The 21,202-nt window shown below is 43.2% G+C and overlaps 4 protein-coding genes across 15 annotated transcripts in view; all 4 read left to right on the top strand.

The window, feature by feature from the left end:
- The window catches only part of PRKAR2A (protein kinase cAMP-dependent type II regulatory subunit alpha), a gene marked incomplete at its 3' end in the record, with an annotated part of 64,556 nt that extends 59,503 nt beyond the window's left edge, over positions 1 to 5,053 (top strand). Inside the window, exons 8-11 of the mRNA XM_082004864.1 lie at positions 998 to 1,072; positions 3,475 to 3,540; positions 4,251 to 4,389; positions 4,920 to 5,053. Of these exons, the coding sequence (XP_081860990.1) occupies positions 998 to 1,072; positions 3,475 to 3,540; positions 4,251 to 4,389; positions 4,920 to 5,053 (414 nt within the window). The remainder of the gene's footprint in view (positions 1 to 997; positions 1,073 to 3,474; positions 3,541 to 4,250; positions 4,390 to 4,919) is intronic.
- A 6,570-nt stretch (positions 5,054 to 11,623) lies between these two features.
- Positions 11,624 to 14,111, top strand: RPP14 (ribonuclease P/MRP subunit p14; the record flags this gene model as incomplete). Its single annotated transcript, XM_082004448.1, has 5 exons — positions 11,624 to 11,709; positions 11,802 to 11,886; positions 12,624 to 12,700; positions 13,318 to 13,396; positions 14,055 to 14,111. 5 exons carry the CDS (start codon positions 11,624 to 11,626, stop codon positions 14,109 to 14,111), a joined length of 384 nt encoding a protein of 127 aa, XP_081860574.1.
- Positions 14,112 to 14,154: 43 nt separating this feature from the next.
- HTD2 (hydroxyacyl-thioester dehydratase type 2) lies at positions 14,155 to 14,661 on the top strand (the record flags this gene model as incomplete). The annotated part of the gene is made up of 1 exon (XM_082004447.1): positions 14,155 to 14,661. One exon carries the CDS (start codon positions 14,155 to 14,157, stop codon positions 14,659 to 14,661), a length of 507 nt encoding a protein of 168 aa, XP_081860573.1.
- A 2,533-nt stretch (positions 14,662 to 17,194) lies between these two features.
- The window catches only part of PXK (PX domain containing serine/threonine kinase like), a gene marked incomplete at both ends in the record, with an annotated part of 36,066 nt that continues 32,058 nt past the window's right edge, over positions 17,195 to 21,202 (top strand). For all 12 annotated transcript variants that reach the window (XM_082004398.1, XM_082004407.1, XM_082004400.1 and 9 more), the window contains one exon: positions 17,195 to 17,296. In XM_082004398.1, coding sequence (XP_081860524.1) covers positions 17,195 to 17,296 — 102 coding nt within the window. The remainder of the gene's footprint in view (positions 17,297 to 21,202) is intronic.

Below are 21,202 nucleotides of genomic sequence, written 5' to 3'. Positions count from 1 at the left end.
CTTGTAAGAATATTTTTCAGCATAAAAAGCACTTCTCAAATACTAAAGATTAATCCCTGTGATTACAAAATTGCAAAGTATCATTAGGTGTGAATAGTAACCTTGAGTATATATAATTTTGGACATATGTTGGTAGCTGTGGAGTGGGTAAATTGCACAACACCTTCTCCCTAAATGCCTGGCTTAAACTAGTTCCATCAATGTGACTTCTTTTGAGCACAAAAATGACTCATAAATATTTAAAGTTATACAAAAATAACTTATTAGCACTGGATGGCTTTCTGCCTGACACACTGCAGTTGAATCATGTGTGCATCACAATTAAGTTTCTCAAACATGGGCTAGATTGAGGTGCATTTGTGGAATGAATGGATTACAACTGAATCATCTGTTGAGATATTAATTTTAACTGTAGGATTTTCTTCCTTTCTTAATATTTTTTTCCTACGCTGCTCTGAACCAATACAATTGTTTTGTGGTGTGCTAGATGGGCAGTGGGGCACACTGGAGATACATTTAACTGTTCTCCCTCCCTTCCTGCTTATGAAGGCTCAGGCATGTTTCACTGCATGTCACATTAGTACCTCTTGCCCTTGCTGCTGGGCATCCTGTTGCAGTTCCTTACAGTTTAGAGCCAGTATCCTTTTCATATGCCCTTCCTCTCTCCACTCTAGGAATGAGTTCTGGGACACAAAATCCCCCACATATCCAAGTATATGGTGATTAAAATACTTTGAAAAGGTGTTGCTGGTGTTTCTCATTGATGTTTGTTCGTAGAAAGTTTATGACATTTTTCTGAGTGTTTTCTTCAAATTTCAGGTGAATCTTAGAGAAAATGATTTTTTGAATGAAAATGTATTTTTGAAATGAAAACTGTATTTTTCAGTACTGAGATACTGTATGTTTGTATGTCTAGTGAATGTCTCTTCAGGGCTACAAAGTTTACCAGAGGTGTACTATAATAGATGATTATGTTGAATTTTCCTCTTTGTTCCAGGCATCAGAACGAATGAAGATAGTGGATGTTATAGGGGAGAAAGTGTATCAAGATGGGGAACGTATAATTTCTCAGGTACTTAAAGTCTAAATTTCTCTTTACCATTCTCCTTTCTCTGCTTCTTTTTCCTGTTTGGATGACTTATAGAATCGTATTACTTGGACCAACTTGGCCTTATTTATTCTTTTAATACTTCAAATTTATTTAACCACTTCTTGAATGTTTGGGGAATGGCCAGTACATCTTTTGCTACAAATTTATTCTCCTACTTTAACTTCTGGGTTTTTCTTCTTGCATCTGTTTGATTTTTATAAATGGTGTTTGCAAGGTTTCAAGCAGAGTATGCCTTAAGAAGCTGAAATTAAATGTCTATCTATGCAATTTGCCATGAAAGCCCCCAGCTAGACTTTTCATAGGCACCTATGACCAGATTAAACCTGGAGTCACAAGCAGGTAGTAAAACCATCTCTAATTCCTTGGTCTGGCTAAACAACAAAAAAACCCCAGTTCAACAGGAGTATGATTTGGATGAAACTAAATGAAGTAATTTGGAATATTTTACTAGCTGGACCCAACTCAGTTAACTGTTCTATATGTTTTGTCTGCTGTAATAGATCAAGGCCAGAGTGGTGGAACATGAAGCTGGACAAACTCAAGCTAGAGCTGTGGGATTGGTTTGGCTGTGAGGCAAATAACTTTTTGGAACACTGTTACTGATGAAACACTAGAATTTTTCATCAAGTTTAGCTTGGGGTTACTTCGTTGCAAAAGTACTCCAGTTCAAGTAGAAGTTAATGTGAGAAAGTCCTTGGCTTACCTGAAATTGCAGGCTTTTTGATCACAATCAACATCACAGAGTATGACTCCTTGATAACTTCTTGAATAATTAATCTTAATTGCCTTGAATGTCAGGTAACTCTGAATGCAAGAAACCTTAGTTTGCTGATAACCAAATACTGCCAAATTAACTTTTCTCCAAAAATACCCTCAATTTTGTAAGTTAAATTTTGTTGCTTAAGACCCCAAGAAAACTGAACTTGCAGCAAAATAAAAATTTAGAAATCTGTCTCAAAACTGGGAACCCATGCAATCAGTGATCCAATTATGCAGTTGGCTTTAATCTTTTGTAATAACTGAATTAAGAACAAGAATGTAACTACCCTTAAAGGGAAGATTAATAGTCTGGATAGGTCTGGGTGATGGTAATACACTGCTAAAGATGATGAAGTTTTATGCTTGTAAAAGATGTGATAGCTCTTACATTACAGCAGTTGCATCAATACCATGAACCCCTTTTTCCTCGTGGATAATTTTATATTTTAATGATCTTCATGGAATTTTACCTTTCAGTTAAGGGCAGTGTGCTTTAAAGCACTTAAATTGTTAGTGCCTGTCGATGTTATGAGGATGTCTCCCAATTTGTCTGTTTCCATTCTTTTAAAAAAATAAGTACTCTTTCAGAAGAGTGCTGAGTGTATTAGTTCGTGTTGTGATAGCTGGAAACAGTGAATAAAAAGCTGTGTGCTGGATGGTTTACAACTATCCCCAGGAAGCTTAGCTAAGGGCCTGATTTCTTCTGTAACTCTGTGTTTGAATCTTGCATCATCTTCTCCCAGCCCGTGTTTCATACTCAAGTCATAATCATCTCTCTCCATCCTTCCCATCACATTCACCATCTCCTCGCCCACTTGACTTAACGGCAGATTTATTTTCATAGAAACAGATGAATTTTACTAAACCAAATTTTTTTATTTCACACTCAGTTATTCAACACCACCTTGTGATGTCTGTCTAGAACTTGACATAAAATGGCTACCAATTGTTATTTTCTCCCACTTGCCCTATGTGACTTGTTTTCCTTTAATTGCATGATGCTGTCAAGTGCTTTATTCTTTACCATTCTCATTATCTTTACATAGCCGTTGCATCATTCCTCATGTAGACGGCTTGCATTGTGGACTTGTTTTTCTGTAAACTATCCTCCTCTTGCTTTCTATGTTCATGCTCCTCAAATACATCTATTCTGGGTTCTGCTGATCTCCCACTATTCTACTATGGACTGACTGAGCTCATACTTGGTTTAATGGATCCTTCTTGCTACTGACATCTAGAAATGCAGTCACTAAATTGGTGTTTTATTAACACTTGCTTCTGGAAATTCTAGGCCTTGCTTAGTTTCACTATTGGAGACTTTCATCCAGATTGGAAGATTTGCACTTAAGTGATTTTGATCTCCTTTGCTTTTTCCATTCCACCTGCCCTCTCACTGAATGATATGTACTAATAGTTCCCTTCCCCTGTGGGTTCCTCTAGTATATTACTTAACCAGTCACCGTACAACATTAAGAATTTGAGAGTTTGTCAATTCTAGCAGATTTCTGCACAAGGCCTAGTTCAGAGTGAATGCTTTAATACCACATATACATACTTTTACAGTAAACTAAAACATAATTTGTTTTATCTTTTCCTCTTCACAGGGCGACAAAGCAGACTGTTTTTACATTGTAGAATCTGGTGAAGTAAAAATCTTGATTAAAAGCAAGGTGAGTTCAAATTGGGTGATTAGGCTTTAGGTCAGTCCCTGATTTGATTAATACAAGTGGTGTGAAAAAGCCTATCCTGACTTATTTTAAGATACTATTTTATGTTATTTATCATTGACACTCGTGGGATGTAGCTTGTAATATATGAACATACTGTTCATATATTACATATATATACATACCTGTTCTGAAGTGTCCAGAAGTCATTTTACTGAAGTTGGAAAGTCTTTTACTTGTATCTGCTCCTCTGCAAGCTAACCTGGTAAACTCTCTCTGGCCTTAAGGGTGGAGACGAAATGTTTCTTCTAGGATTATAGGAAACTGCAACTTAAAAAAAATGGTCTATTATCTCTAGTGACATACTAGCCATTGGCATTTGAACAGATCTCTGTACAGTCTGAAGCAGCTTTAGGGAACATGTTGTGCATGATAAAAACCTGTGTTAGGCACATGCAATAGCAGTTCCAAAGCTGTAACAGTAAGTATATGCCAATCTCAAAACTTGTGGGCTGGCATGCACTTTTCTTATCGAACTTCTAATTGACCATGCTGTTAACGTGTTGTACCAGTACAGAGCATGACTTGGAACTTGCTAGTTTAAAAGTCCTAAGCCAATGAGTTGTTGCACATCTATAAGATATCTGGGATTAACTGCAGCCCTGTACAAAGACAGAATAGTATGTAAATAATTAAAATGTACTGTTTAACAGACTATGACGAGTAAAGAAGCTAACCAAGAAGTGGAGATTGCCCGGTGTCACAGAGGGCAGTATTTTGGAGAGCTTGCACTTGTTACCAACAAACCTAGAGCAGCCTCTGCCTATGCTGTTGGGGAGGTCAAATGTTTAGGTAAGCAGATATTCTGTGTTTCTAGTTACACTTGTTTTGTGGGCCATGCCTGAGTGAGCAGCTATGCAAAACCTAGCAGCCTTTTGGTAACTGGCGGTCAGACATGAGGAGCTAGGAGCATGAGCTGGAGCAGATCTCCTCTGTGTTGAGGTTTGAGAAGCACTTTCCTTCCAGCAGATTCTGTTTTTTCTGCTTGTGTGACCTGTACCCTTTGAAGGGGTAAGTAGCATCAGCTTTTTGTCTACACCTTGTTTCTCACACACAGCTTTCAAGTGATCTTCTAATGCCAGTGTGGTGTGTGTTTGGCTTCTGTATTTATCCTTGAGGTTAGGTGTGTATTTCATTATCTTGTTTCTGCAAATAACAGTACAGAGGGAAATCAGAAATGTGATTTCTATTTCTGTGGCTTCTATTGAAGCCTCAAAATCGAATGGGTTGGAATGGAGGTCTATGTTCTGCATTCAAAAAATAAATTGGTGTGTGGTGTCCTTTTTAACAAACTATCTTGTTTTCACTTCTGTTCTTTGCAGTCATGGATGTGCAAGCATTTGAGAGGTTGCTTGGACCCTGCATGGACATTATGAAGAGGAATATCACACATTACGAGGAGCAGCTGGTGGCACTGTTTGGCTCTAGCATGGACCTGTTGGATCCAGGGAATTAGGCACAGGGTACCTCAATGCCTTCTTAGTTCAAGACACAGAAAAGCCTCCTATCAGCAACACCACTCACAAGGAAAATGGACACTACGGAACAGTTACTGCTGCTGTCTTCTTGGGCATTTTAGAAACCATAAACAAGTCTCAGCACAGATGGATTGCTCACTCCCTGCCTCCACTTTGCTGCTGATACTTCATTATTAGACCTAGATTAAAGATGATTCTAACCCTATGTTCACTTACTTGGTTCAGAATGGCATCTGTCCAACAGTTCAAGTGCCTGATATGAAACCCAAAGTGTGCAAGATATAGAAGCCTCCTTCCTTCTGGTGTTGCTACTGTTGGGATAAATTTTTGGATCAGATTCTGTAGTGGGAGGTTGCCTGTTCTGCAGAGGCAACCTGTGGAATATGAGCCTTTTATGGGTTTATTACCTTCATCTGATGCTTTCCTTACACAATGTCAAATTTACTTTTAATTGTATCATCTGGGTTTGAAGTTATAATATCAATGGAGTCAATAAGTAAGGTGGCACTGAAGTTTTCTTCCACACGCTGAAAGCGGCAGGTACTATAGCTCTTTAAACCAAGTAAACCAATCTGGGGACATGGGAGAGTCTGCTTAGCAACAAAATGCAGAAAATGAAGCATTAGTATATTTTAAGTGTTTTCTGAACAGTGAAGAAAATTGTTTTACTCTGTGCTGCCCAAAAAAGTGCAGTGGTTCAGATCAAGTAGTCTGAAGGTGTCATAATTGTCATCTCCCCAAATTTGCTCCTTGTTCCTGACACTGAGTACATTTTACTGTGGTGAGATCACAATATATGACCTTCTCTTGCTTACAGAGATCCTTTATACTGCTGAATTTCCCAGGGTGCTGTTGTTGACTGGGTCAGTTTTAAAGCTTTTTAAGGAGGTGAATGTTTTGTAATTTAAATGAAGACTACTTCTGTACTTGTTTACAGGAGCTCCCCCCAGTCCTAACATTTCACAGTATTCTAACTTCATTAGACACTTGGATGCTTCCAAATACCACGTTGATTTCCTAAACTTTTCACAAGTTGGCAAGGTTTGACTTTGTAAAGCAAATGTCTTTGCTAACTACGCAGTTGGTGTGTTTGAGGAGTCTTTTTGGTTTAGGTGATAACTAAGCTAATGATGTTTATCTAAAATACCTGTTAAATTTGCAGCATTTATTAGGTAGATTCTATTTCTATAGCTTTAATGACCTTAAATTGGCATACTGCTGAGATTTTATCAGAGTATTATCTAAATAAGGATCAGACCATAAGGAGGACATTTTTATGGTATACAAACAATACTTATATTAAGACATTGAATTTATAGGTTAGTGACCCTTTGAATTTGCATTCTTCTGCAGCTCATGTAAAACTTAATGGTGTTTTATGGGGTTATAAAATTTTAGTTGTGGATGCTAGTACAACAGAACCTGCTCTTTCTATTCATGGCCACATGAGCAAGAATAGAAGGATGCTAATGTTGAATTCCTGCTTCTAGTTATCACAGTGGACATTTCTCTAAGGCACAAGATACTTGGCTGCAACTCTAAGTTGATTTCTGGACAATATTTTTTCCTAAATGGATGAGCTCCTCCTAGTTCCTGCAATATGAGTAAGATGGAAACTTGGTAAGTTTGAATGGCTGTTGTCCAGTTACTGTAATTGGAGTCATATTTTTATATAATGCAAATGATTTGTAATGGACTCCACTGAATTAGGTGTTTCCATATTATTAAAGTCCTGGTTGTGATGTCAAGTGGCTGTTCTAACTGCATGTATTTTAGAACAGTGAATTTCCCTTGCTTTACTAGGCTGTTTTTTTGGTGTAAATTACAGCCAAAGAAGCAGCAGGTATTTCATTCATGCTTCCAAGTTTTAACACCAAAGACAAAAATAATTCTTTTGATTACAGAATTAAAAAAAACCCAAACAAAACCAAACCAACTAACCAACAAAAACCCCTAGAAAAATGAAACACTCCCCTTGCCCCCCACTCATCAGGTCCTTGCATTGATAACAGATAAAACTTTCAGATACTTCGGGCTCCAAGTCAAGAGTCTTTTTTAGGCCAGCTTGTGACTGTGACCAGACATAAACTGGTCTCCAAAGCAGTATGAGTTAATGTGCTGCCTAAACTGTGATATGAACTAAAGAGAAACTTGCTGTGAGTGATCATCAGCTTGGCCTTTGTTGCTCCCAGGCAGAATATCCTCTCCTTTATCCAGACGCGCCTGGCAGGTTGAGCTGCCTTACAGGTGGATTCTGGTTCTTACAGCCTTTGGTTCTCTACAGGACAGGACTGTATACCTCAGCATATGCAAACATTGGCAGTTGTTCTGAAGCTTAACCAAAAAAATCAGGCAAGGCTGATGTTAGCTTCTTAAGGTAATTCTGCCTGGAATGGAGAATTTGCTGGCTTCTAGAACTCAAAGGACAGGATGAGAATGTAAAATCGAAAGATTGGGATCCCATGCAAGCAAGGACAAGCTTTTGAAGTTTTACCTTTCTCTAGACTCCCTGAAGCAAAGGCATACTGGGCCAATGCCATTCTGCATCCAGGATCCATGTGACATCACTCTGGTGTCAAAAGAGGCAACCTGAACTTGAGCTGAAAGAGAATGAGCCTGTTAAGAAGGCTTGTCTATTTAAGAGCTATAATTTGCAATGTGCCTGATTTAGTTTGGTCTGGTTTAACCAACCTCTTCTATACAATTTTGGAGCATGAAGATAATTAGAGAAGCTTGTAGTAAGATACTCAACATTGCCAGGTATCTGGTTAGAGCACCAGCAATGAGCAAAGTGGGAAAGCGTGTGAGTGGCGATACCAAGACCAGGGAGTGGAGCAAGGTGCCCGTTTGTAAAGATCTGCCTGTGTCACTGTATCTCGGCTCATTCCTTTTCACTATGACTGTTCATCGCAATTGTCATGGAGAACAAGTCCCGTTTCTTTTGTTGTTATTGCTCAGTGTTCAGTAAATTTGCCATGGAGTCTCTGAAATTGGCAGTAGAGAGAGATGTAGTTTTTAATAAAAGAACTCAGCAGCAAAGTGGGCAAAGAGAATAGTGTCTTTGAGGCTTAGAGGAAAAAGTCTCTTGTTTGTGATGCCCTGCTTGTGATTGTTGTGGTCAGTGAGAGGAGCTTTCAGTGGTCAAATATCCTGGCATATGGTATTTCTGTTTAATGTCACAGCACAGGTTTCACAATGTAAAAGAACAAAAAAGGGCAGAAGCGCTCTTTTTTTAGAAACAAAAGTGCAAAACTTAAAACTTTAAAACAAAACTTTAAAAACAAAGTGCAATTTTGCACAGAGGGGAAAAAAAAAAGAAACCCCTTTGAATGTCACTTCCATTCTTTCTTTTCCGTTGGCTGAAAGCGGACTCTTGTTCTTGACATGTATTTGTAAACTAGTCTTTCCAAAATACAAACACTTTGGTTTTTTTCCACTCCAGATAATTTTTGTTGTTACAGTTATTGCTGATTTTTTCACTTTTTTTTCAAATCATGTATTTTATTTCAAGAGGCCTTCCTTGTGGATTTCTTCCTGACTGTCTGCAGCAACTGCACTGCTATTTCAAGATGCAAGAGAAAGTCACTAACCTCATAGGAGAACACTCAACTCTGCTTAGCTGGCTGGAGCTAATAATGCGCTACTAATTTTCCTCTGCTCTGTGGGGCAGGAGGGGAATTAAATTCTGCATAAAGTTGCTACCTCAAGGCTCCAAGTGCTTTTAAAGGTCTTTCACTTGGGAGAATTTCATAAGACAGTTCTTAAGATTGGTCTGTTCTTTTGAGTTAAATGTTTTTTTAATTGATTCATTGAGGGACCCTTATTTTAATTCATTTTACATTTAGTAGTTGATTCTCAAAGGATGAACAGCTGCAAAGTTTGGTTCTTGCACTATAATGTTGAACATGAAAGAAAAATATCTGCCATATAAACACATGGTTTTAACAAGTTAAACCACTCGGGTTCAGCTTCACTTTTGGTTAATAAAAAACTGACATGTTGCGTCCAGCCTTCCTGTACAATCCTGTGTGTGCTCTTTATTGACTTACTGCAGCTGACACAACCCCCCCAGTGCTTTTATCAGGAGTGGACTTTACGGCAGCCAGCTAGGTTTACTCGGAGTGCCTGAGTTACTGTTGCTTGTGTTATCAGAGCTTTACGGAGAACAGCACTCGCCCTGCTGCAATAACCAAAAGACATTTATACATGATCTGACCACCAAGTTTTGCTGTTTGGTGATAAAATTTTACTAATCTCTTTAAAATCAGTTTCTGTAGATACTGCTCCCAATAAAACTGGCTGCTCTGATATGTCTGCCAAATTATCGTAGAACTGATTCATTGTTTGAGCACTGTGCTAACTGGTTCTCGGTTCCTAGGGGAAACACAGTATTCCTGAGGGTCTCTTGCTGACCTACACTTACAGCTACTGAATTTTATGTGGCAAGCTGCCTTTTTTTAACTGAACTAACAATTTTAAAAGAAAATTACTTTGGTACATGTGAAATTGTTCAAATACTCAAGATTTGCATTTGCTGAAGTTTTGTTTCTAAATACTTAGTATTTTACATACAGTTTTTAAATGAGTCTGGGAGAGTAGTTCAGATGGGTTGTGGTGCTAATCATGAGGAAGCCTCTGCCAGAATACAGTACATCAGCTTTGGGCACCTTAACTCATGGAAGATGTTGATACCTGAAAGGCCCAGAGGGCAGCAGCATGATAAATATCTAGAAAATGTTACATTTTACAGAAGGATAAGGAAAAACTGGGATTTTTTTTTTTTTTTTTCTGTGGAAAGGAGGATGGGGTAAAGGGGGGAGGGAATGTTCAAACAAGGAGGAATTATCCTATATTGATTAGGACAGGCCTATTAATATGGGGCTTAAGCTACAGCAGGGAAGCTGTTGATTAAGCATTGAAAAGATCTGTCTGGAAGACAGCTAGAATAGACCACTTGGGGGAGTGTGAAATCTTCCAGCACTAAATTAGTATTTTTTAAAAATTTTTTTTGAATGGTTGTAAACTAGCTCTGCTGAATGTTTACAATATCTGTCTGAGGCAGGGGTGGATTAGATAACCTCTTGGGGAGGCTTTTCTGAGATATGTTGCTGTTTTCTTATGAATACCTCTTTAAAATCACCAAGGGCTTTAGCTGACACAAGTACTCTGTCTCCAGGCTTTGTGCCGCATCAGCAGTAGGAAGATGAAAACAGATCAGTGCCTGTAAAAGAGAGGGAGATATGCCCTTTACAGCCTGACAGTGTGCTAGGGCTCCAGTCCAAGGCTTACCAAGCACCTGGAATAGAGGAGGCCAGGATCCCCATGGGACAGAGAGAAAGCCCCAAATCCAAATAGATACCACATCTTGAATTCTGAAGTTCCTTTGGCAAAGGCAAATGGTGTCACGTGAGTTGGGCCCTAACTCAAGCACATCAGTTGGGTACTAGGCCACTGCAGTGTTACCCTGCTAGGGTCAATATTAATTCCTGCATAAAGCTTTTTCAAAAAGGTGAGATTCTGTGAAGTTCTTATGCAGATGATGATGTTTCAACATTGTGGCAGAGCAAAGCTACTGCCATCCTTTCTGCTGTTTTTTGCTGAAGGATGTTTCACACCAATCTTCAGATCAGCTACACAAGAGTCATGCTGCTACTAAAATTGTGTTATCTCCTTAACTAGGCGCTGACCAGTGAGATGCAAAGATGTGCTGCCAACCCTCTTCTATGTGCTTTTCAAATTTGTTCTACTTGTGTGTACTGCAGAATAGAGGCTAGGATAACACAATGCCTTCCATGTTTGTAACCTGTTACGGGGCCAGACAACACACTCCACCAGGACCAACATAATTTGTTTAAAGGGGAAGCAAAAGAGCATCTCTGCTAGCCCCTCTCCAACAGCATGTTTACCGTGGAGCAGTTCAATATTTGTCTTTCTGAAGCTAAAAGCTAGTGTGTAGCACTCAGAAACACCATCTGTTCCCACAGCTTCAGACCCGAAGATGGCTTGTTGCCTTCCTCAATCTGCAAAAGCAAAGTTCGGCTCTGCCCCACGGCTGGGTTAGGGGCTCTGGGTGCAGCCCTGCGAGAACAGGCACCGACCCGCAGCCGCGCGCACCGACGCCTTGCTGCCGTCGGTACCCAGCGGATCCCGCCCAGAGGATCAGCGCTTCCACCCTGCCCGGTGGAGCGCGCTTACGAAGCGCAGGCAGCGCGCTGCCGAGCCCGGGGCCGGCGGCTTCCTCAGGGCCGCCCCTCGGCCCCGGCTGAAGCAGAGGCGAGCGGCGGCCTTCCCCGGCAGCCGCCTCGGCCTACCTAAGAGGCCTCGGGGCAGCCGGCGGGGGCAGAGGCCGAGGCCGAGGGCTGGGCCTGAGGCGACGGGCTCTCAGCGGTCGCCTCCCGCCCGCGCACGTTCGCACCGCCCGGTCGCCATGGCGACGCCGAGGCGGGGCGCGGGGAGCTGACCCTGCGGGGCCACCATAGAAGTCCGGGCGGCTCCGCGCCCCTATTGGCTGGGCGGGGGCGCGCGGCCGTGCGCGGCCTGGAGGGCGAATGGCGCGAGCGGAGCCGCCGGCCGCAGCCTTCGAGCGGCGGGTGCTGCGGAGTGGCGCGGAGCACCATTATCTGCGCGTCCGCCTGTGAGTGTGTGAGAGCGAGCGAGCGAGCGATCGATCGATCCCCCGCCGCCGGCGAGCCCCGCCAGCCTGTCCTCTGCTCTGCTTCCCCGCAGGGAGCTGCCAGACGGCGGGGCCCGGCCGAGCGTCGCGCAGTTCAAGCAGCTGGTGGTGTCGGCGCTGAGGGAGCTGCACGGAGAGGTGGGCCGGGGCCGGGATCCTTCCCTTGGCTGGCGGCTTCGGGCTGGGCCGAGGAGAGCCTTGCGGCAGCGGCCGGCCTGCCCCTGGCCGCCGCCGTCCGTTTTCTGCCGGCTCTGCCCCCTGAAATTCGCCCGTGTGGCGGGAGAACGGCGTCAAGGGCGGGAGGGGAGAGCTGTCGAGCTGACGGTGGGCTGGAGTCCTGGGCGTGAGAAGGCGGGATAAGCGTCTTCGGATTGCCTCTCCTTAACGGTTACCTGCTGTCCAGCCCGTGCTGTAACTTGCTCCTAACGAAGCCGGAGTTGTACGTTTTGTCTTGGCGTCTGTAGTCAAGTGGCTCCAGAAGACCTGATTTTTACAATCTGGGGTATTGATGGTTTTGCTGTAGCGAGGCTTTAAAAGGAGAACTATGGGAAGGGAACAGCTTCTTGGATGGGGAAGTCCACAGTACTATTTTTGCTCTGTTTATGGTATTGCTGGGTGACTTCAAGCTAGTCACATCACTGCTGGGTCCCTGTTTCTTCAGCTGTAATGTGGAAGTAAAAGTGGCTTCTGTCTAAAGAGCTCTGAGAGGAAGGGTGCTGTGTAAAATCAGTGGTTTTGTAGCTGAAACGCTCATGTGAGATATGAGCGTAACTATAACACCTTTAATGAAGTCATGTGCTGGCAGTGAATTCACTTCCTTATAAACCACTATAAGAGCACAGAATGGTACTTTATTAAATAACATTTTCTTAAAGGTTGGAGCAGCTTTGCCTGTTGACATCTTAACATATGAGGAAAAAACTCTGTCTGCAATATTAAGAGTTATTAGCAGGTAAGTTGCAGTAGGTATGCACTTCAGATACAACCATGAAAATATTTTTCCTGAGAAAACAGAACTTCCAAGTTAAGAATGGTCTTTGAAGAAATAAGCCTTGCTTGCAGAAGTCTGCATGGAGTATGCAGAAAATAAAAACTCACTAAGATTCAGTAACCTATGTGCATCAGTACATTATTCCTGCTTTAAAACAGGATGGTCTGGTAGGACCACTGAAATATGTGGCTCTAAATGCCTTTCTATAGTAAAGGTGAGAGTGGTTACCAGTTTTAAATGGCAAAGAGAACTGCAGGCGATTTAGGAGAGGAAGGAGCTTAAAGGCACAGAAGGAACAAGAACAGAGCCAGTAAAATGAACTTGAAAAGGTTACAGTACGTTCTCTGTATGTCAAGGACAGGAGACTGCAGTCATTGCAATAACCCTCCAGGGCACAGTGTTGCTACTAGAACTCATTGATGAAATTACCTGCTGTTAAACTCAATTAAGGTTTCATTAATCTTTATGTAACATGCTTTTATTTAAGATTTTTTTTTAATTATTATATTATTATTTACGCTGCAGGAAAACTGAGAAAAACAAATTTTGTCAATATATTTCATTTTCTTTTCACTTAGTGGCCTTGTCAAGCTGTGGAGTGCTCTAACATTGCTGGGGTCCTACCAGAACAGGAGGTGTGCCTTTCGAGTGCTGCAGGTAAAGCCCTGTGGGGGCTGGATGGCTTCCCCCAGATGTCGGTTCTTGCTGTAAGGTTGTCTGGCTAACTGAGCACACTGCCTCTTCATAGAAAGATGGCCTAGATGCAAAAATGTCTTGGTTTAGGAGTGAAATGCTTTTCAATGCAGGTGTGTAGGCCTGCATTTAAGCAGTTCCCATTTTACAATGAATCTTGTAAAATGTGACAGTAGTGGCTGTCTCGTTACTTAATGGCTTCATTCCAGTGAGAAGTCCTGATCTCATTAATACATCTGCAAGGAAATAAATTCTGGGAAGTTTTGTTCTTGACCCACACCTTGGTCCAATCTTTTATTTCCCCTGCCCCATTTCTCCTTTTTCAATAGTCACTGTTGACTGACCTCATTTAAAAATTCATACATAAACATGCACTTCCAGAGCTCCTTTTTTTTCCTGAGGATGCTGCTTAAGAAAATGAGTTCCAAGAATTCTTTGTCTCTCAAGCGACAGCTAAACAAAAAATCTGCTCAGGCATAGCTCTAAGTTCTTTGTCTTTTCTGTAAAAGGGAAATTGAGTATTTTCAACTTTGAGTGCACTTGATGGTGGTTTGTTGTGGTTTTTTTTTTTAAATGCTTTAGTTTGTTTCTTGTTTTGTTTTTGTTTCCCCCCCCAAAATAGACATCTCCATTTCTTCTTGCATTATCTGGGAACAGTAGAGAACTAGTCTTGGACTGAATGTGGTTGTTGGTTTGGCTGTACAAAGCAGAAGTTGCTTGCGATGTTGCAGCCCTTCAGGTATGGAATTTCTGGAGGGGATTTCCGACAAAGAACCTTGACAAAGCTAACAGTTATCAACTCACTGCTTAGACGTCCTGTACTTCAGAGCTTACACATAAAAGTTGGAGACAAAGCTGAACTTGCCAAAGCTTTTACACAGAACGATGTTGTTACATTTTCTGATTTAACAGGTGACACAAATCCTTTGCATTTAAATGAAGATTTCGCAAAGAAATCGAGGTTTGGGAGAACTATTGTGCATGGAGTTTTGATCAATGGACTTATTTCTGCAGTTTTGGGTACTAAAATGCCCGGTCAAGGTTGTGTATTTCTTTCTCAGGAGATCCGATTTCCAGCTCCTTTGTATACTGGAGAAGTCGTCATAGCTGCAGCGGAAGTTAAACGACTGAAGGGTTCTATTGCGCACATTTCGGTATCGTGTAAAGTCAAAGAAAGTGGAAAGACTGTTATGGAAGGGATGGTGAAAGTCATGGTGTCAGACAGTTAGAGCTGTTGAACCTATGCTGCTTGACTATAAAGGCCAGAAACACACACTTGGTTTTGACTCTCTTTTTCTATGTGACATCACTTAATCCAGTAAAGTTGCAACAAAAAAATCTTCAAAATGTTTCAAAGACAGTGTGCAAACTCAATCGGCATAGCAACTATGTTAAGAAACTTTGAACTTTTCATGTTTCCCTGCGTACTGCCAAGATGAAACCAACAGAACTAGGCACTTACTGTGACAAAAGTGGCACGTTTAGACAAGCCTTTGCTCTGCTACAGTGGCAAGTCTGCCGTGGTGGGGCTTGTATTGCTTGTATTGAGGCTGTTCTCAGCAAAGTCACAGTCCACACTAGCTAAGTTCAGTAAAAACTTGTTCCCTCTTTAGAAAGTCGTCGTATTGCTAACAAGCGCCAGAGGGAGGGGACAGTGCTGTGTGTTTAACAGGCAGAACATAAGTGGAGGTGTTGACATGGAGGTGTTGACATACATGTCCTGCAAGATCTCTTATAATCTCCATGGCAGCTCTAGCAGATGTTGGTGCAGCATGCTCTTTTGCAATGTTCTAGCTAGTAAAGCCTTCCTTAACTCTGCAAGTAAGTAGCAGTTGGCTTGCACAGAAACCATATACTCTGCCAGGTTTAGCTGGAGATGTGGCTCTCACAATACTTTCAGATTCTTTAGATACCTTACAAAACCTAATTAATAAGCAGACAATAAAGTTACCTTTAATGATAAATGCCTCTGAAACTTGCCTCCCAGAAGCAGAGTGAAGGAGGCTTTTAAAAAGCTGTATTGGCACTGCTTGTACTTACTGCCTCCTTATGGTCCTGTGGGCAAGACAAGCAGGGACAGTTCTGTTGAGTACTAACTATATGGCTTCTTGCTGCTTACGTGACTGTGTGAACATGTATTCCCCTTAGTCCACTGAAAGCACCTTGGTTGCTGGTAAAGTAGACTTTTGGTAAATTCATTAGTAAATCACTCAGGTTAAGTTATTTTAGTATCAACATAAGACTATTATACACTAGGAAACTTTTTTTCAGGATGGAAGGGGAGTAAAAGTACAGGCTGTCATCAATTGGTGGCTCATATAATTTTTTGGCAAAACATCTGTTATCCCCCCATTTTCTCTGCAGCAGAAATGCATCCATAACTTTTCTTGGCTGCAAAAAACCTCAGAAGTTGTTTGCTATGAAAAGAGAGTTTGTCCTCAAACAGTGATGAAAGCTACTGGTAAAATAGTTACACTGTCTGGATGTGATGTTTTGTTCTTAAATGCAACTGCACTGTAACAACAAACCCTGGGTGTTAAGTCAAACTGGATCAGAGGGAGGGGTAATGTTTAAGCTGTTTGACTTCAATATGCCCTCTGCTTTCAAAGCACAGGGTTTGGCCTCTTCACCGCATGGAACCGGTACTGGGCGAGAGCTTTCCTCATCCCTCGTCTGTAGGAGTTGCTTCACTTCCCATTTCCTTTTCTGCTGCCTTGGGTCACTGCCCGATCGCTGGCTTTTGCCATACAAAACACTGTTTTCCGAAGCGGGCGTGCTCCTTCCCTCATTCCTTGGTCGCCTGCTCCCTAGATGGGAAGTCATCATGTTAATGCCCGTTAACAAAAAGAATCAGACCTGCGTCTGACCTCCAGGATCACGGCAGAAGGAGTAGTTTGGAAAGATCACTGTGCCAGCCTGAGATCTAGCTGCTTAACTGCAGCGTGCAGCCCGTTTTCCTGTCAATATGGAGCTGTGAGGCAGAGAGACCAGGCTATTCACGGTAACTGAGGCGTACAACAAACTCAAGCTCTTACAGCATCTTAAGTAAGACTTAATTCCTATATGGTGTAAAAAGAAGGAAATGCAGACAAGTGTTCAATAGGCAGTAGGCTGCCAAGTGCTAAGTAGTATTGAAATAAAGTGTTCTACGCTGCTACAATGAAAGGTAGGTTGTGGAAAACAATTTAACAACTTTAAATCTGTGTTTTTAAAAAGAAATAGCTAAAATCTACCAGTTGAAGATACTGGATGCAATTTGGTTTTTTTGTGGTCCTTTAACTACAAAATACCCGCAAAACGTAGAGAGCAGCGAGCGCGCCAGCCCTTTTCGGGTTCCCTCTCTGGCAGGACCAGCGGTGTCTCGGGGCCGATCCCCTGCCCGCAGCCGCTCGTGCCGCCGGAGCGGCGCGGAAGACGTGGGCAGCGGGGCGACTCGCCCAGCGCAGAGCACCGGACAGTCCCACGCACTCTGCCGACCCCCCCTGCTGCGTTCCCCGTTACTGACGGCGGGGTACGGACCGCACCGGGCCCAGCTGCCGCGCGCTCCCCTCCCGCAAGGCCGGGCCTGCCCCGAGCGGCCGCGCGTGCGGGCGGCGGGCGCGGCGCGGCGCCCCCTGGCGGTGGGCTGCGGAAGGCGGTCGGGCGGCGGCGCTAAGGCCCGGCGGTGGCGTCGCGGCGCTGCCGTGTTGACAGCGGCGGCCGCGCCGGGAGCTGCCCCGGGAAGCAGGTTGGCGGCGCCGGGCTCCCGCTCCCCCCCACGCTATGGCCTTCATGGAGAAGCCACCGGCCGGCAAGGTGCTGCTGGACGACACGGTGCCGCTGACAGCGCAGATCGAGGCGAGCCAGAGCCTGCACTCCCACACGGTGAGCGGCGCCAGCCGGCGGGCAGGCCGGGCCGCGGGGGGCGGCGGGAGCGGCCGGTGCCGGGGAGGGGTGGCGGGGCAGGGGGAGTGAGGTGAAGTGGCGGGAGGGAGCTGGGTAATGGGGGGGCGCGGGGAGGGTGCCCGGGGAGGGTGCCCGGGGTACGCGGAGCCGGGGCGCGGGGGGGAGCGGGGCCGGGCGGGGGCCTGCGGCTCAGCCCGGCAGGAGCGGAGCCGAGGGTAGCGGGAGGCGGGGAGGGCGCTGGGGCAGGGCTCGGCGGTCTGGGCAGCCGGTGTGGTGCTGGGGGCGTGAGGGTGAAGCGGTGGGGGAGGCAAGACCCCGGGAGCGCGGGCTTCACCTCCCGGGCAGCCGAGGGAGCCCGGCCGAGGGGGCTGTGGCGGTGCCGCCCTCGCCCGGTCGCCTGCGGCTAGCCGGAGGTAGCTCGGCTCCTTCTACCCCTCTCTGTTGGGCGAGTTTCCCTCTGCAGCGGGCCGCCGCTCCCGGCGGTGGTGCCGTGTGGGGTTTGCGGGGTGCGGGCAGTGCGTGGGCTCCGGGTTGTCTCGGGCTCGCGTCCGCTCAGAGGGAGGCCTTGTGCCTGCCGGCTGAGTAAGGTGGTGTCATTTCTGTTTTTCTCGGGGTCTGTGACAGCGCTGGGAGCAGAGGTGGGTTCTGGTGCCTCATTTTGGTGGCTGCGATGAAGTTACATTTGAACGGGCTACATTTGCCTCCGGGTCGTACCGTGCGATTGTGGTGAAGGCTGTAAAGCTGCAGAGACTAACTGAGAGTACAGCCCCACTTTCTTTGTTATGGGGAATGATGACACTCAGCAGAACAAGCCCTACTGTGACTTTTATCACAGATTAATTCTTCTGGGCTGTCTAGTACACACACACACCGCCTTCATAAGAATTGTACTGTCTTTCAGCATGCAGTAATAGTCCAAATTTCATAATCTCCTGTTTGCAGTTATTTTCCACTTTAAAAACTAGGTTTACTTATGGTATGACCAAGCAGTGCAGTGAATCAGAGAGAGAACTGGCTGTCACTTCTGATTCCTGCTTTAGCTGAGAGCGGGGATGCTGGGCTAAAAAGGAGGCCAGAGGTATTTCAGCAGCAGGTACGCTAGCAGGCAGCGTGTTTTAAATGGAGAGTGTTCCTTCTGCCCCTTACACAGCTCTAATTCCAGTGTTGTTGATCGCTCTTCCTGGTTCCGTCCATCTGCTGAATACTCTTAACCTGAATGACAATAATTGTGGGTTCACCACAGGATATACAACTAAGCTGTAGACTGTCTTATTTAAATACTCTTCCTCTAAGTAATCCGCACGTAAGAAGTGTTTTTTGTGTGAGGAACTCACATTAACTAATTCTCCAGTCTTCCTCCGAACAGAAGTTTTCGTATGAGAAGATCTCATGAATCTAGCAGGCTATGGCTCTCGACTGTTGCAACTCCTTTCATAAATAAAACTAATGAAGTTTATTTTCTGGCAAGCCTAATGCTTTTTACCTGGTTCAATAGCTGAGGGGTGCATATGCCAAGTCCTGTGAGAAGTTGTATAACTTCTAATACTCCCCAGTTAGGAGGCCTGATTACAGTTTCATTGTTAGCTTGTTTCCATCATGCCTTATTACACTAGTTTGCTAGTACAAATGACAATAGCTTTTTCTGTTCTTTCCTTTGGTTTGCATGATTCTGGTTAGGAAGAAAAAATGTCACTAAATTATTTTAGAATGAGCATTTGGAAGTAGTTTTTCATTCCAGATTCTGTGTGTGTGTTGTCTTGTATGGGTGAGTGTGATAGCAAACGTTGTTTCTTCCCCCCCTTCTTTCATCTCTGTATCTGTTACTAATGGATGTTCAGAAAAAATTCTCTACTGATTTGTTCTGATCTTTTGTTAATAACAGAATGCTGGAGCACTGTGCCTTTTGATTTAAAATCTGTCTCTAAGATACATCTATTAGTAATTGTTTGTTTTACTGCAGAAGCCCTGTTGATAGTTGAAAGATGGCTTGAAGTGTGTGCAGCACAGATGGTTTATATAGAGACAGTGTGGGATAACAAAATACAGGAAGCCATAACACAGACTTGGTTTCTTGTTTGATTTAAGTCAACTATTTTGTCATTTTGGACACTTCATCTTATGTCTCTGGTATCTGAATAATTTGCTTATTGGTGGGTGACGCTGTCCCTGATTTGAACTTTCTTGGTTTAAATAAGCCACACAAATAGATCCTTGTGTTTGCAGAGGTGTGTAAATGAAGCCCCCCTGAGAAATAAGGGTTGAAATACTTTTGTGGGGCGTTAAGACTGTATTTTACTTTGTCATATTGTAGGTATAAGGAAGTAGGTTGTCATTAACTGAATGCTTTTTGGGTTTGTTCCTCATCCCACCTCAATGCGGTATCTTCGAAAGATGTAGACCTATACAATTCTTGATCCCAAACTAACTAGGTCTTCGCATGCTATACTTGTTCTAAAGCTGAAATACAAAGGCATCTGTGAATAAATTTTCTGTTCTTCTGTCAGCAGTATGTATTAAGATTTTATAATGCTGCTTAGTGTTGCAAGAATTGCTTTAAACTTGCATTTATAATTTTCTTCCAGTCAGTCATTGTTTATAGAAGCACTTGTATGAAGATGATTTAGGCCCAGGTTAGATGCAACTTTAACGTGGCAACTGAACCAGTAATAATGTAAACCTTGTAAGGCTGAAAATAGCCGGTCTGCTGAATGACCAGCTAAGGAAAAGGTGAAGAATTTCAGGAAAAACTCTGTAGACCTAGTGAAATACCACGCAGAAGACCAAAGCTTGTGTCAAATGAATAGTTTGCTTGTCTATTGTTCTAAACAGCTTCTGTTAATTTAAATTTAATACAACAGACTAAGTGTAAACTTAATAGCATTGAATCAAGGGCTGTACTTGGCAGAGGCAGAGTTTCTGTTTCCTGGAGATGAAGGTGAAACTAAAAAAAACAAAACTGAAAGCAAAACCTGTAACTACTACATACTTACCTGAATTCTCCAGAAACCTAAGAAGGGACAAAGCTAGTATTTAAAATGCTTTTTTGAGCGTTTGCATTTTTTGCTTACTAAGAGCATGTCAACCCCCTAGTAAATGTGGGTTTTAGACTGTTACAAAATCAGCTGCAAAATTTTCTGATATGCTTACAAGCTCTTTATGTTTCTTTCAAGTCAGAAAATCTCAGAAGTTCTTACTTGAGTTAGTACATCTCAGCTGGTACATAATCTCTATGCTTTTATGTTGCAACAAAGAAATTGTCAGCTGAGGTCTTCTTTCTGCATATTTACTTCCAATGATAATTGAAGATGAAAATAATGCCTTTTCTTTTTTACAGAAGTTGTTTCCCCAGTTAAGTGTGTTACAAGAAGTCTGAGTTTTGTTGGAGTGTGCACTTACATACAAATAATTCTATAGCGCAGTGTTTACGGACTCCTTTTGATTTTGAAAGCCAAATAAATTTATGTTGCAGGTACATTCCAGTGGTAGCTCACTTAATAGATTTGAAATTACATGAGCATACCCTATCAGCTTCATTTTGTCTGCTGCTATATGCTTCAGTCACTAGCACTGCATAAGAAGAGACAGTAACTGTGTAACTCCAGGAGTGTGTTGGGCACCTTTTCATAGGCATGGTTCAGTGCTCTTGGTAGGTATCTGTACCAACCATTTTGCAGAAAATGAAGTTGTTTTGTTGCCATTGCATACCTTGAGTTCAATAGGAGTGGAATTACAACCCGTATATTAAGCCACTTGCAAGTGTCTCATCTTGATGCCAAATGTGTTCTGACAACAGAGGCATTTTCAGCACTAAAGCTTTAATACATTTTGACTTTAATAGATATTGGACTTGCTTCAAACTGCAATATTTTGCCTGTATATTCACTA

Source organism: Phaethon aethereus (genome assembly GCF_964289735.1).
Source record: "Phaethon aethereus genome assembly, chromosome: 11".
NCBI classification, from domain to species: Eukaryota; Metazoa; Chordata; class Aves; order Phaethontiformes; family Phaethontidae; genus Phaethon; species Phaethon aethereus.
Note: the sequence above shows the minus strand (reverse complement) of the source record. Positions and strands in the feature narration are given on the sequence as shown.